Genomic DNA, 15,443 nt, shown 5'->3' on the forward strand with positions numbered 1-15,443 from the left:
GTAATTTTCTTATTCCTTTATTAACACTTGGTAAGGCTCATATCTCCTTACTTTACAAAATAAAAATCTAGACTGCTCTTAACCAGCAGTAGAGTTTTAGTTGAGATTATAAAAGCAGCAAAGAAGCATCATCATTATAAACTGGTTTACATAAATTAAGCATGTTAGTGATTATAAATATTTTCTAATAGTTTGTTGTATGTAATTTTCATATTCCTTTACTAACACTTGGTAAGGCTCCTATCTCCTTGCTTTACAAAACAAAGATCTAGACTGTTCTTAACCAAAAGCAGAGTATTAGTTGAGATTATAAAGCAGCAAAGAAACATCATCATTATAAACTGGTTTACATAAATTAAGCATGTTAATGATTATAAATGTAATTTGATGCATTTACTTCTATTGAATACTACATTCATGAGAGATCCCAGTTGTACCTTTTATGTTTTGTGGTTGAGCAATAATTTATTTCTAATTTCTGTACAGGCTGGGCATGTCAAGAGAGGAATCTGTGAAGCTCACTACTGGACCAAACAATGCTGGAGCTCAAAGTAGTTCTTCATGTGGGACTTCTGGCCTTCCAGTTTCTGCACAGACAGCCTTGGCAGAACAACAGCCAAAAAGCATGAAAAGCCCAGCTTCTCCAGAGCCTGGTTTCTGTGCTACTCTTTGCCCTATGGTAGAAATTCCACCTAAAGATATAATGGCAGAATTGGAGTCAGAGGATATCTTGATCCCTGAAGAATCTGTAATTCAGGAGGAAATTGCAGAAGAGGTAGAGACTAGTATCTGTGAATGCCAGGATGAAAATCATAAGACAATACCTGAATTTTCTGAGGAGGCTGAAAGTCTAACCAATTCTCATGAAGAACCCCAAATAGCACCTCCTGAAGATAACTTGGAATCCTGTGTTATGATGAATGATGTTTTAGAAACTTTGCCTCATATTGAAATTAAGATAGAAGAGAAGTCAGAATCACCCCAGGAAGAAATGACCGTTGTTATCGATCAGTTAGAAGTCTGTGACTCTCTTATTCCTTCCACTTCATCTATGACTCATGTCAGTGACACAGAACATAAGGAGTCAGAAACTGCAGTAGAGACCAGTACCCCCAAAATAAAAACAGGGTCATCTTCTCTAGAAGGCCAGTTTCCAAATGAAGGAATTGCTATAGATATGGAGCTACAGAGTGACCCTGAAGAACAGCTTTCAGAAAATGCCTGCATCTCTGAAACGTCCTTTTCTTCTGAGAGCCCAGAGGGAGCCTGTACCAGCCTGCCTTCTCCAGGAGGGGAAACACAGTCCACATCAGAAGAATCATGTACTCCAGCCTCCCTTGAGACAACATTTTGTTCTGAGGTATCTAGCACTGAAAATACAGACAAATACAACCAGAGAAATTCCACTGATGAAAACTTTCATGCATCTTTGATGTCAGAAATATCTCCAATATCCACTTCACCTGAAATATCAGAAGCATCTCTTATGTCCAACTTACCATTAACATCTGAAGCATCACCAGTATCCACCTTACCTTTAACATCAGAAACCTCACCGATGTCTGACTTACCTTTAACATCAGAAACTTCTTCAGTGTCTTCCATGCTTCTCACCTCTGAGACCACTTTTGTATCCAGTTTGCCACTTCCTTCAGAAACATCTCCAATTTCCAACTCTTCCATAAATGAGAGAATGGCACATCAGCAAAGAAAGTCACCTTCTGTATCTGAAGAGCCGCTCTCCCCGCAGAAAGATGAGTCTTCCGCCACTGCCAAACCTCTGGGAGAGAACCTTACCTCCCAGCAGAAGAATCTGTCTAATACTCCCGAACCCATCATAATGAGTTCTTCTTCCATTGCTCCTGAAGCATTTCCGTCTGAAGATTTGCACAATAAGACCCTGAGTCAGCAAACTTGTAAGTCACATGTTGACACTGAGAAGCCCTACCCTGCTTCAATTCCAGAACTTGCTTCTACTGAAATGATAAAAGTTAAAAATCATAGCGTCCTGCAAAGAACAGAAAAAAAAGTGTTATCTTCACCATTGGAATTATCTGTCTTTTCTGAAGGGACAGATAATAAGGGAAATGAGCTTCCATCTGCTAAATTACAGGACAAGCAATATATCTCATCAGTGGATAAGGCTTCATTTTCAGAAGGCTCTAGAAATAAAACACATAAGCAAGGGAGTACACAGAGTCGGTTAGAAACCTCACATGCTTCCAAGTCGTCAGAGCCCTCCAAGTCACCTGATGGGATAAGAAATGAAAGTAGAGATTCAGAGATATCAAAGAGAAAAACTGCAGAGCAACACAGCTTTGGAATCTGTAAGGAAAAGAGAGCTAGGATAGAAGATGATCAGTCAACCCGGAACATATCATCTAGCAGCCCACCTGAGAAAGAACAGCCTCCAAGAGAGGAACCAAGGGTTCCCCCTCTCAAGGTATGGTATTAAATAAACAAAAGGCAATTCCGTAGATAGGCTTTTCCTATTTAGAAGCCTAATTTTTCAAGAGTAATTAGATTTTCTTCCTTCTAGGTTTTATGCAGCAGTTTATAATCTAATCCTCTAATAGTAAATGATCCTCTTTATGACTATGTACTGAATTCATAAAAGCAGTTTAGATACATGCATATGTTTAGACCCAGCATTAAAGGAAAAAGAATTGAGAGAGAATAGGGCCTGGAAATGTCTCCAGGCCACTGAGACACCTGGGTTTATGGGGATTTCAAGGTGTAGGACAGAGACCAATGTAAACCTGGGAAAATGTGAAAGATAATTTAGTTTTCTATAAAAGTTCTTTAGAGAACTTACACCATAAACCCAGTGTAATTTTTTCTAAGTTTCTGCTCTCTGTCATTTATACTGACTTGATGCTTTTATCTAAGTGCATTTATACTGTTGTACAGTAAAGTGGATTATTCCATCATAGCATTGGTCTAGAATTATAAACATCTCAAGCTTTTTAAATTAAAAATATTATGCTCTATATGTAGATATAAAATCTACAAAATTTTCATTTTATGTATGACTCATGTTCTCCACAGGCTGACTTTAAAATTATGGTTGTACTTACTCTTTTTAATAAAGCAGTCTCTAGTAAGCAAGATTCTAGAGGTGTAAAAGATGAGCATTAAGTTCAATTAAAAACTTACTATGCATTTTAATTTCCGAAGCAATAGAAATAATAATATAAACTTTCCATAGGAGATATTTTTAAACATGCCAGTCTGTCAAAAGCTTATTTTCAAAGTCATATGGACTTTATGTAAAGATAGATAGATAACAACATGAGGTAAATTTGTAGTCATGGAAATGTTCTGTATCTTAATTGCATCAATGTCAGTATCCTGGTTGTGATATGTTAGAATCTTGCAAGATGTTACTATCTTGCCATATTATTGAGCACATTAATTAATTAATTAAGCACTGATGTGAAAAAAAGGTAAATACTACAAGAATATTTGATGTTTGGTCTTAAGAGCTCTTGCTTAAAGATATTTAAGTTTATTTAAAATATGTTTGTTTAATTTTTTACATAGGAGAAATATTAAAAGAGCAAATTGAATCTTCTCCTCAAAAGTATCTTTTCTTTTTTTGGCCTTTGGAATAGAACAGAGACTTCACAAGCAGTTTGAAAATGAGAAACAAGATAGCTCAGGAAGATAATTTCATCCATCAAAGTTCCAAAGCATAATTCTAAATTGATATGTATAATCTGGAGAAAAAGGAAACAGAGTACATGGAAACAACACCAAATGGGAAGTCCAAAGGCTCTAGTCACTCACTAGTTATATAATCCCAAGGCAAACTACTTTACCTGCACAGCCTCAGTTTCCTCAACTGTGAAATGAGGGACGTCAACTAGAGTCTTTCCAGCTCTACACAGCCATGACTAAGAATGCTTTTAGTGACTAGAGCAACACAGCCTTGCTATGGAATGCTGGCTGTTAGACCTTGTGCCTCATGAATTTGGTGATGACTCTGTGAGTCTCTTAATTACCAAGAATTGGTAAACAGTATGGGTTGGGACATTTACAGAATTCAGCAGATTGTGGATTACCAATATCAAAAGAAACTGCCCAATGCATAAATCCTTTAGAGACAGAAAATCAGAGTTTCCCTTGGTTTTATGCAAATGTAATGATAATACAATCCCTTTGGGAAACAGAACACGCTGACAAATGTAGTCTCATTCCATCTTTAAAACAGCTCTTTGAAGGAAATAGATCAGAAATAACTAGTCTCATTTTACAACTGAGTTTACAAACTTCTCTTGTGTTCTTGTATGTATAAAGCAGCATGCAAGGTAGCATGGGAGTGCATAAAAATCATAGAGTTCTTGGCTCAGAGAGATTATTGGAGAAACTGAGGTACACAACGATAAGCCTAGGATCACAAAGTTCCTTTGTGTAAAGTCAAAATGAGAATTCTAGTTGTCAATATCTCAGTCAGGGCTTTTTTCTTTGGGTCAAATTAAGACAGACAAACTCAAATAGAGTTGAAGTTCCACTTTTTTATGCCACTAAAAAAGATATTTCAAAATTAAATATCTCGAAGTCTTTTTAGCCTACCACACTTCTAGAAGCATGAATATTGTATCCATTTGTATGATGCATTAAGAAGATGCTTCATTTCCATGCCAAATGAAGTTACAGTGGATGTTTTTGTAGATTAAAAAACAGATTAAAAACTTAATTTTTTCCATTCATACTATATTTCTTGTTGCTTTATGCCCTAAAGGTGCATCCAGGGATTTAGGTGTAGTTCATGGCATATTATGAGAGAATGCAGCTAGTCTTTTCCCTTGCATTATCACATTCTACGTGCCTCCTCTGTGATCATGTATGAAGCACATTATATTTTTTTTTCTGTCCTCCTTTTAGATTCAACTTTCCAAAATTGGGCCACCTTTTATAATCAAGAGCCAACCAGTCTCCAAACCTGAGTCTCGAGTATCCACTAGCACATCTGTCAGTGGCGGGAGGAACACAGGAGCCAGGACCCTCGCAGATATCAAGGCCCGGGCCCAACAAGCTCGGGCCCAGAGAGAGGCTGCTGCAGCTGCTGCTGTGGCTGCTGCAGCAAGCATTGTCTCTGGAGCCATGGGAAGTCCAGGAGAGGGTGGAAAGGCGAGAACTCTGGCACACATCAAAGAGCAGACAAAGGCTAAGCTCTTTGCAAAGCATCAAGCTCGAGCCCATCTCTTCCAGACCTCTAAAGAGACCCGGCTGCCTCCTCCGCTCAGCTCAAAGGAAGGGCCTCCAAACTTAGAAGTCTCTTCTACCCCTGAAACAAAAATGGAAGGTTCGACTGGTGTCATTATTGTCAATCCAAACTGTAGATCTCCTAGCAACAAGTCTGCCCACCTCCGGGAGACCACCACTGTACTACAGCAGTCTCTTAACCCAAGTAAACTTCCAGAAACTGCCACTGACTTATCTGTGCATAGTTCTGATGAAAACATACCTGTGTCACATTTATCTGAGAAAATTGTTTCATCTACCTCTTCTGAAAATAGCAGTGTGCCCATGCTTTTTAATAAAAATTCTGTCCCTGTATCTGTTTGCAGCACTGCTATATCGGGAGCAATTAAAGAACATCCCTTTGTGAGTTCTGTTGATAAATCCTCTGTCCTAATGTCTGTTGACAGTGCAAACACTACAATTTCTGCTTGTAATATAAGCATGTTAAAAACCATCCAGGGAACTGACACTCCATGCATAGCCATTATACCAAAATGTATTGAAAGCACTCCCATTTCAGCCACTACAGAGGGCTCCAGCATATCAAGCTCCATGGATGATAAGCAGTTACTAATATCAAGCAGCAGTGCTAGTAACTTAGTCTCCACTCAGTACACCTCTGTGCCAACTCCCTCCATCGGAAACAATTTGCCAAACCACCTCTCCACTAGCTCTGTCTTGATTCCCCCAACGGGAATTAACAACAGATTTCCTTCTGAGAAGATAGCCATACCTGGGAGTGAAGAACAGGCCACTGTATCCATGGGTACCACTGTGAGAGCAGCCCTCAGCTGCAGTGATTCCGTAGCGGTCACAGACTCTCTGGTTGCACACCCGACCGTCGCAATGTTTACTGGAAACATGCTGACAATAAACTCTTATGATAGTCCTCCCAAGTTAAGTGCTGAAAGCTTGGACAAAAATTCAGGGCCTCGAAACAGGGCAGATAATTCTGGAAAACCTCAGCAACCATCAGGGGGCTTTGCACCAGCAGCCATAAACCGATCAATTCCGTGTAAAGTCATCGTTGACCACAGCACCACGCTGACCTCCAGTTTGTCTCTGACTGTCTCCGTTGAAAGCTCAGAAGCCAGCTTGGACCTGCAGGGCAGACCAGTGAGGACAGAGACATCCGTACAGCCCGTGGCGTGTCCTCAGGTGTCTGTGATTAGCAGGCCTGAGCCAGTTGCCAATGAAGGTATAGATCACAGTTCCACTTTCATTGCTGCTTCGGCAGCAAAACAAGACAGTAAAACATTGCCGGCCACCTGCACAAGTCTCCGAGAATTACCCCTTGTTCCAGATAAATTAAATGAGCCGACTGCTCCCAGTCATAACTTTGCTGAGCAGGCACATGGCCCAGCTCCTTTCAAAAGTGAAGCAGACACAACCTGTAGCAATCAGTATAACCCAAGTAACCGGATTTGCTGGAATGATGATGGGATGAGGAGCACAGGACAGCCTCTGGTTACTCACTCGGGTTCAAGTAAACAAAAAGAATATCTAGAGCAAAGCTGTCCAAAGGCTATCAAAACTGAACATGCCAACTACTTGAACGTGTCAGAACTTCGTCCCAGGAATCTCGTAACAAATGTTGCTCTTCCTGTGAAATCTGAACTTCATGAAGCGGACAAGGGCTTTAGAATGGACGCTGAAGACTTCCCTGGCCCTGAGCTGCCTCCTCCGGCTGCAGAGGGTGCCTCTAGTGTACAACAAACACAGAACGTGAAAGCTTCCACCTCAAGTCCCATGGAAGAGGCTATTTCCTTGGCTACCGACACCCTGAAGAGAGTCCCTGGTGCAGGGAGCTCAGGCTGTCGTCTGTCCTCTGTGGAGGCTAACAATCCGCTGGTGACGCAGTTACTACAGGGCAACCTGCCTTTGGAAAAAGTGTTGCCGCAGCCCAGATTGGGAGCCAAGCTTGAAATCAACAGGCTTCCATTGCCTCTTCAAACTACCTCAGTGGGTAAAACAGCACCAGAGAGAAACGTTGAAATTCCGCCCAGCTCTCCAAATCCAGATGGTAAGGGCTACTTGGCAGGGACTCTGGCACCACTCCAAATGAGAAAGCGAGAAAACCACCCCAAGAAGAGAGTAGCTAGGACTGTAGGAGAACACACTCAAGTTAAATGTGAACCAGGAAAATTGTTGGTGGAGCCAGATGTTAAAGGGGTGCCTTGTGTCATCAATTCCGGCATCAGTCAGCTAGGACACAGCCAGCCATTTAAGCAAGAATGGCTAAACAAGCACTCCATGCAGAACAGAATTGTTCACAGCCCTGAGGTCAAACAGCAAAAGCGGCTGCTCCCCTCGTGTAGCTTCCAGCAGAACCTGTTTCACGTTGACAAGAATGGCGGCTTCCACACTGACGCTGGTACCTCACACAGACAGCAGTTTTACCAAATGCCTATGGCTGCCAGGGGCCCCATTCCTACTGCAGCTCTGTTACAGGCCTCTTCCAAGACCCCAGTGGGGTGTAATGCATTTGCCTTCAACAGGCATCTTGAACAGAAGGGATTGGGAGAGGTTAGTCTTTCCTCAGCACCTCACCAGCTAAGGTTAGCCAACATGTTATCCCCCAATATGCCCATGAAAGAAGGTGATGAGGTGGGAGGCACTGCACACACAATGCCAAACAAAGCACTAGTACATCCGCCGCCGCCACCGCCTCCCCCTCCCCCTCCACCCTTGGCTTTGCCCCCGCCTCCCCCCCCACCACCTCCACTACCTCCACCTCTCCCTAATGCAGAAGTCCCATCCGATCAAAAACAACCTCCAGTTACCATGGAAACCACTAAGAGACTTAGTTGGCCACAGTCCACGGGCATATGTAGCAATATAAAATCGGAACCTCTTTCTTTTGAGGAAGGTTTAAGCAGCAGCTGTGAACTGGGCATGAAACAAGTTTCCTATGACCAGAATGAAATGAAAGAACAGTTAAAAGCATTCGCGCTAAAAAATGCAGATTTCTCTTCCTATTTGCTTTCTGAGCCACAAAAGCCTTTTACCCAATTAGCTGCTCAGAAAATGCAGGTGCAGCAACAACAGCAGCTCTGTGGAAATTATCCAACAATACACTTTGGTAGCACGAGTTTCAAAAGGGCAGCATCTGCAATTGAAAAGTCCATTGGGATTTTGGGAAGTGGCTCCAATCCTGCCACAGGCTTGTCTGGTCAGAACGCTCAGATGCCCGTTCAGAACTTTGCCGACAGCAGCAATGCAGATGAATTGGAACTGAAATGCTCTTGCCGGCTGAAAGCCATGATTGTGTGCAAAGGCTGTGGGGCCTTCTGCCATGACGACTGCATAGGTCCTTCAAAACTTTGTGTAGCATGCCTGGTTGTACGATAAGAGCTGAGTGAAAGATGCAGTATCCCTTTTCCACACGGAAAAGCCAAATAGCATTAGCAACAACAAATAGAATAATGCAGTGGTTTCTATCATGCTAATTTATTTTGCTTTGGAGCAGGTACCTTTTCTCTGTGGCATTATTTTCTTGCATTTCTCATAAAGGGGAGGATGCATCCCAACTGAATGGCTCACTGGCATGTCTTTTATGTGTTCAGTTGCCATTCCTAGCTTTGGAAAGTTTCTATCCGTCCATGTGTATACAAGTCAATGCCCCATTTTTGTTTTTCTTTTAACCGAGGTGTAGATAGGAAAAGGACATTTTTAATTACTTAATAACCGGAAATGCAGATGTGTAAGGAGAATGAGAGGAATGATTTAAAGTGGTTATGCATTTTTCTATAGATGAGCCATTACAGCAAGGAATTTTACAGTTGACTTTTCTGAACCTAGCTTTACCACAGTGATTAAATCCTATTTAGAAAGGGGAATCTGATTTAAATGTGTGATTCCTTGTATTTGCTCCTATCACAAAAGATGTATTAAAGGAGGTATGCCATTAATGAAATCCACTGTCCTGAGTATTATCTTTCCTCCTGTTGTACTTTCTCAGAGACTATGGCAGAATATCTGGATCTTCCTTGGATTTTGTACACATATTGTAGTGAAATGTGTCCTACATCTGAAATTGCATGGGACTCATGCCCAGCAATCTGGTTCTAGGCCTTTGACACCTGATCATATGAGGGCAATTGGCCAGCCAATAGCCATAAGCCCAGAGGATTTTAGAGCTTCACGTGTGGCTTTTAAGAGCAGGTTTGAAAAAAAAAAAAAAAAAAGACCCTAAACTTCAAAGCAAGGAAATAAGATGCTGTATATGCACACATAAATGCGTTGATAATGTAAATATCCTATTCACGCTAATGAATTACTGATATTAAAAGCGGGGGGTGGAAATCATTGTAGCCCTTTATTGATGACACCCATTCATTCTGGCTTCAGACCTTGCAGAGGTTGGCCATATCTTTTTAAAAGTGTCATTGATGATAAAAGGGACTACCCAAGGCTAAAGCGTCAACATTTTTCAGAACAATTGCTTTTCTCATTATTTACAACTTTGAAATAACCCTTATTTTGAAAAAAACTGTTCTAGGTATGGCATGTTTTGTTTTTTCCCTCAGGTATATTCAATACATTCTTCATATTTGGGGGAACTGCTTTTGAAAAAGGGATACTGCATCTTAACAGTTATCTTCAGTGTGCATCCAGTAAAGTCTGCGTGTTGAGTATTTGAGCTACATTCCATATATTTTGGCCACCCTCATACCAGAGGACAGCCGTAGTTCAGGAGGCTCTGTTTTCAAAAGCAAGTTCAAAAGCACATGCACATTGAGGGAAGATGAAAGAAAACAAAAACCAACCATGCCCATTTAACTTCAGATGACAGAGCACAAAATGTGGAGTGCCATTAACCCATTGATTGATTGTGGCTGTAGAATTTAAAAAGCAAACATGGGGCGGGTGGGGAATCATCTGTATCCAGGGTAAGAATGACCAATATTTTCACATGGGATCATCCTAATCACTGTAAACTTTTTGACATTCCCGTAAAACACGTCTTAAAAGTTGACTGGAATGAGCAGAAATTACATTCCTGAAAACAAGAACACTTGTGATTTTTTATAATAACCAACTATATAATATGTTTTTTTCTCCGTATTTATTGTGATGTTGCCAAATTTCTTTCTTTAGGTGATAGAGACATCATTTCGAATAACAAATTGCTGATAGTGAGAGGTACTTTACTTTATCTTAGAAAGAAAGAAAAGAAAGGCCTGCTGCTGTAGCCATGATTTTGGTGCTTCAGTACTGTCATTTCTGTTTTTCACAGTAAAATTGGCAAAACTAATGACTGAGAAAGTTAGCAATGCACTTAACCAGCCTTACCCGAGGAAAGCAGCATAAGTTCCAGTGGATCCTTAGTTTTCTCTTCACTGCACGCCAGGTTGTGTTGGGGTGGCATCCTTATCAGTGGTGTCTTTGTCTGCCTGGCTCTGATATCATCCTGATTTCGAAGATCATGCTGTTTGTTAGTCTTACAGCGGGGCACCCCTATAATATAGACACTTGCATGCCAACTCCTTCCAAATTCAGTCACTGCTATACCAGTGTCAGATACTGTCTACACCAGCAAATTGAAACCCATCACATCAGTAACTGACATGGTGTCGGAAGAAACTCCAGTCTACAGAAACTTTGCACTCAGTATGTGAGGTACAATTGAGGCTGATGAGATACTGAGCTCATTATCAGTTCCTTCATTGTTGAATACTGCCTGCAAGTTGCTTATTGGGAATAAGGAAAAGTGTCCTTCTGTATGTTTTGATTTTTCACATAACAGGCTTGGAGAATCAATTGTTTATAGTGCATGGATTCTATCATCCAGGTCCGATTAGCATAATTTTTCTGCACCCTTTTTTTTTTTTTTTTGCTCCAGTTCAAATTCCTAGTGTTCTCATATGGTTTATATTACTGAAAAATTAATATCTTTAAGCTAAAATATAAGGGAAAGGAAGAAGAGAAATTTAGATGTAAAATGTGGGTCAGATATTTTATAGGTTTCCATTTAATATATATATACACACAAAATCCAGTATATTCTGAGTAGGTTCTTAGTTTTCTGATTTCTACATGTGTCTGCTATGTGCAAATGTAGTATATTATTTACTACATGGTTATTGTGGTGTAGTGTGCAAATGTTAGCGTGTGCATTATCCTGATTACTGGACACAGTTTTATTCTTATCAGGAATAGAACTTGCACATGTACCATACAATTTTTGTGTTTAATCACAAAGGATGTATTTCCCTAAGTAGCACTTTTGGAGCAGGGGAAGGAAGAAAACTGCTATTCCCTAATCCTCCTCCTATAAGATATGCATATGCCTGAGGTGTATAAAGACATTTAGGTTAGTTAATGGGCATGTTAATAAGAGCATTGTGATGCAAATTCATTTTCAAAAGGAAAATAATTTTTTCTTCCCCAAAGTGAGAATAGCAGAAATTTTGGTGAACTGAGCACCATAGTTATATAATATTTCCCTGCGAAGGTCTAGTTTGAAGAAAAAAAAAAAACTTGAAAACAAACCTATGAGGTTGAGCCTGGTTGCTATAAAGACTTTGGGGTGGTATGTGTTTCTGGGATGAGCTATATAGAAAGTTTAGTTGACTGCTGGACCTTGGATATTCTTACTTGGTTCAAAATACACAAAAACAAGCTGGTGCATATGGTGCTTTATAATGCAGTCGAGAGTAAGAATACACGTTGCTGTAGCCCCATTTCCTTTACAAACCCCCGCACAATTTCAAAAGTGGAAGTTACCGTGGCCTCTGGTTTCCCAGTTCCTCCGTGGTGTAATGAAGTCCCAGGTTTTAGAAGCTGAAGCCAAGCCTAGGGTAGCATCGTCTGTATGGTGGTGAGGCCCAGCACAGCGGTAGCTGCCTAGTGGGAATGACCCCCTGAGCATGCAGAGCCCAGAGTCACTGTCCATCTGCGTTCCCAGAGAACAATTGTGAAGAGTCCTAGAACAGGAACTCTGAATCAGACTGTCAGGGGCCTATGTAGCCAAAATGTTACTAAATATAAAATTCCTGTCGTCTTCAGTCTTCATGCTTTGTCACTGTAAAGAGAACAAAAAGCATTTTTACTATAATTTAAAGGAGCTGCTTTTTTATAGCACATACTATTTCGCTTTGTACTATATTTGATAGTTGCAGAATAATTTAGACTGTAGAAAAACTTTGTTGTATTTGTACTGTTCTTGAATGTTTCAAAGAAAGTGCTTTACTTGGTTGCCATAATTTTCTTGTACTGCTGTATTCCCCTCCTTCCCCTGCTTCATGGAAACCTGATATGATACATATTTTCAGTAGTTTCTTTTTTTTTTTAATGTGTGTTCGTTTGTACAATTTTTTTTTTTTTTGGTCAGTATTCTGAATGTTTACATCTGTTTGACATTAGCCATTTAATGCCTTTTTTAAAGGCGGTATTACTCCTACAGTGTAACAGCAAAATGTGAAATCAACCCAAACATAACATGCATGACAAACACAGATTGGGGGCGAAGGCCCTGAACCTACATAGACATTTTATATCAGCATACAGAAAAGTAAAATCCTCCTTCAGTCCTCTACCAAAGAATATATTATTCCCACAGGAAAAACTCAGAAAAGGTGTGTAAAATCCTCAGAAGGGGGAGCAGTTGATTCAGTAAGACTGCGACAATTTAATACTGTTACGCTTGCTTTGATACCTGACTAAATGTGACTGAGTGCAACAAGCATTTAAAAAAATTTTTAGACAGTGTTTTGTTTAGAATTCAGGGATCATGCATTCTTTAATGGTGCTGTTTGTTTTTTATTTCTTTTCTACAAAGAAAACAAGTGTTGCCTACAAAAGTGACTGCTCACAATACCATAAGTTAAATGAAATGAAATGTTTGTCTCTTCATGTTTCTCTGTCTTTCCCTCTCTCAAAGTAACAACTTGGGTTTCAATATTAAGATATTCTGGAGAAAATAAAGAAATTAAACATGAAATAATTGTCATTTTTAATTTTTTAATGAAATGAATTTATATATGTTAAATGTACTAATAATTGGAAATTCTATTTAAAATTTATAGGGACAACTTAAACCATATACTCTTAAATTACCCACGCTTCTTTTTGCTAATGGTGACTTGTCAACATATGGTTATAACTATGGTTAAAACAGGAAAAGCTAAAACTGAAACTTCAGAAATTGTAGCTGTTACTCTTATCATTTAAGACTATATTTGGACTTTCTGTTTTCATTAAGATCTTAATTTTTTATACCAAAAAGCATTCAGGTAAACAAATTGTTACTATCACATGTATTTTTAACTTTCAAAATGAATAATTCAGAAAATGATCCCTTAGAAGAATTGCTTTGGTTAATTTTTTAAAATCCTACATGAAACATTGTAACTAGAGTTACTTGAATGAAATGCTGTGAGCCATTAAAACAAAATTGCTTCAGTTATATTTACATAGGTTAAAGAAATATGCATAGCTTTTCAGTAAGATGGATCAAAGCATTAAACACAGTTGGCTGTTAAATCTCCTGTTTTTCATCTACACAGAAGATGTTGTGTTTAGCCACCAGATGGCGAAAGACGATATTTACTTTTGTAGGAAAAAAGAAACTACTTTTTCCTCCTCCAAAAACCAAATTTAATAATATTAAAAGTCAAATTTATTCAGGTAAGCCAGTAGAGGATGGATGTTTCTACATTCATTACATTATTTTCACGACAATGATGATGCTTTTTTGTTCCACTGTTTTTTCTACTAACATATTTACAAAATGCTTTCTTAATTTTATTTAGAATTGCAGTTTGTTTTAAAAATTTTTTCTCATTGCATTACCCCACAGGCATTATCTAGTCCAAAACCTATTAGGATAAAACTGAACAGCTCAGCATTCTCTAAGCTGTCACATAGTGAAACTTATCTGAATGCTTGTGTGTTTTTATTTTCATAAAAGTACAATGACACAATTCTTGTATAAATGTGCCATTATTTTTAATACAATAATGTAGCCTAATTTGAATAATAATTTATGTTAGGATCTAAAGTATTTATTTGTATCCATCATAGCACTTATCAAAGAACAAGTGATTTATCCAGTATTTATTCACATAAATACTTCATTGTAATCAAACATAATTATGTTATTTACAAGGAACCCAGCTAGCAGTGTAGTTGATAGAACAGTTTTGGGCTTCTTGCTAGAGAAGAGAATTGAACAGAAATCCTAGAAAGTGTTTCACATCCCATAAAATTATTTGAAGTCTTTAACTGTAGATCGCCTAGACTGAATATTTCAAGTGAAGATCACACACAGTGCTTCACAGTGATCTGCAAAAACGAAAAGTTGAAATAATCAAATATCACAACTAATTTAGAAGTCTAAATTGAGTGATGAACCCAGTACTCATCCCTATAGAAACTTTTAACCAAGTTGCCAATGTAACTACCATAGACTCACTACTTAGAGGAAAATCACCTGAGTTAACAAAACAAAGGTTGAAGTTTTGACCATTTTATTTAACCAGTTTTAAGTTTTGCAACTATAGTAAATATCCCATTGTGCTACCTGAATATAAGTAAAGCATGTACTAAAAATATTTAGCAATCTTGTAAGGGTCAACCAACCAATCTAAACACATGCTACACAAAAGAAGTGGCCCTATAAAAACAAATCAGTGAAGACTGGCTGAATGTCAGTTCTGTGAATGAAGGAGCCCCCTGAGTCTGCTTTTATCGGTAGTTTGGATTTTTACGTAGTACCTTCATTGCATTTATGGGAAAGTCTGTTTCGGAGGTACTTTCTTTTTTAAGCTAAAATTACCAGCTAAAGTCTCATTTAAAAATTTTTATTCATTGTAATTCACAAATTATAGTTGTACATATTTATGGGGTAAAAAGTGATGTTACAATTTATGAATACAATATGGAGTAGTTAAATCAAGCTAGTGAACGTATTCATCTCAAATACTTGTTCTTGTGGTGAGAATATTTGAAATGTACTGAGCAGTTTTGAAGTGTACAGGGCCTTATTTACTATACTCACCATGCTGTGCAAATGGACACTCCTCGTAAGTAACAACTTGGCCCGAGAGTAGGGGCACCAGCTACTTTAAAACAAGGTCTCGGACACTTGAAGTTATACACATTCCATCTCATTTTCTGTAGGGTCATCACAAAGTCTTTATTTGTCAAAAGTTCGTAAATGGAAAATAGATTTCACTTTTGATTCAACCTGT

At 38.9% G+C, this 15,443-nt stretch overlaps 1 protein-coding gene across 4 annotated transcripts in view; it reads left to right on the forward strand.

The window, feature by feature from the left end:
* Positions 1-13,178, forward strand: part of ASXL3 (ASXL transcriptional regulator 3) — a 172,913-nt gene extending 159,735 nt beyond the window's left edge. For all 4 annotated transcript variants that reach the window (XM_055367993.2, XM_055367995.2, XM_063699143.1 and 1 more), the window contains 2 exons: positions 487-2,443; positions 4,888-13,178. In XM_055367993.2, the coding sequence (XP_055223968.1) occupies positions 487-2,443; positions 4,888-8,598 (5,668 nt within the window). In that variant the 3' untranslated portion in view covers positions 8,599-13,178. The remainder of the gene's footprint in view (positions 1-486; positions 2,444-4,887) is intronic.
* The last annotated feature ends 2,265 nt before the right edge of the window (positions 13,179-15,443 follow it).

Source organism: Gorilla gorilla, chromosome 17 (genome assembly GCF_029281585.2).
Source record: "Gorilla gorilla gorilla isolate KB3781 chromosome 17, NHGRI_mGorGor1-v2.1_pri, whole genome shotgun sequence".
NCBI lineage: Eukaryota > Metazoa > Chordata > Mammalia > Primates > Hominidae > Gorilla > Gorilla gorilla.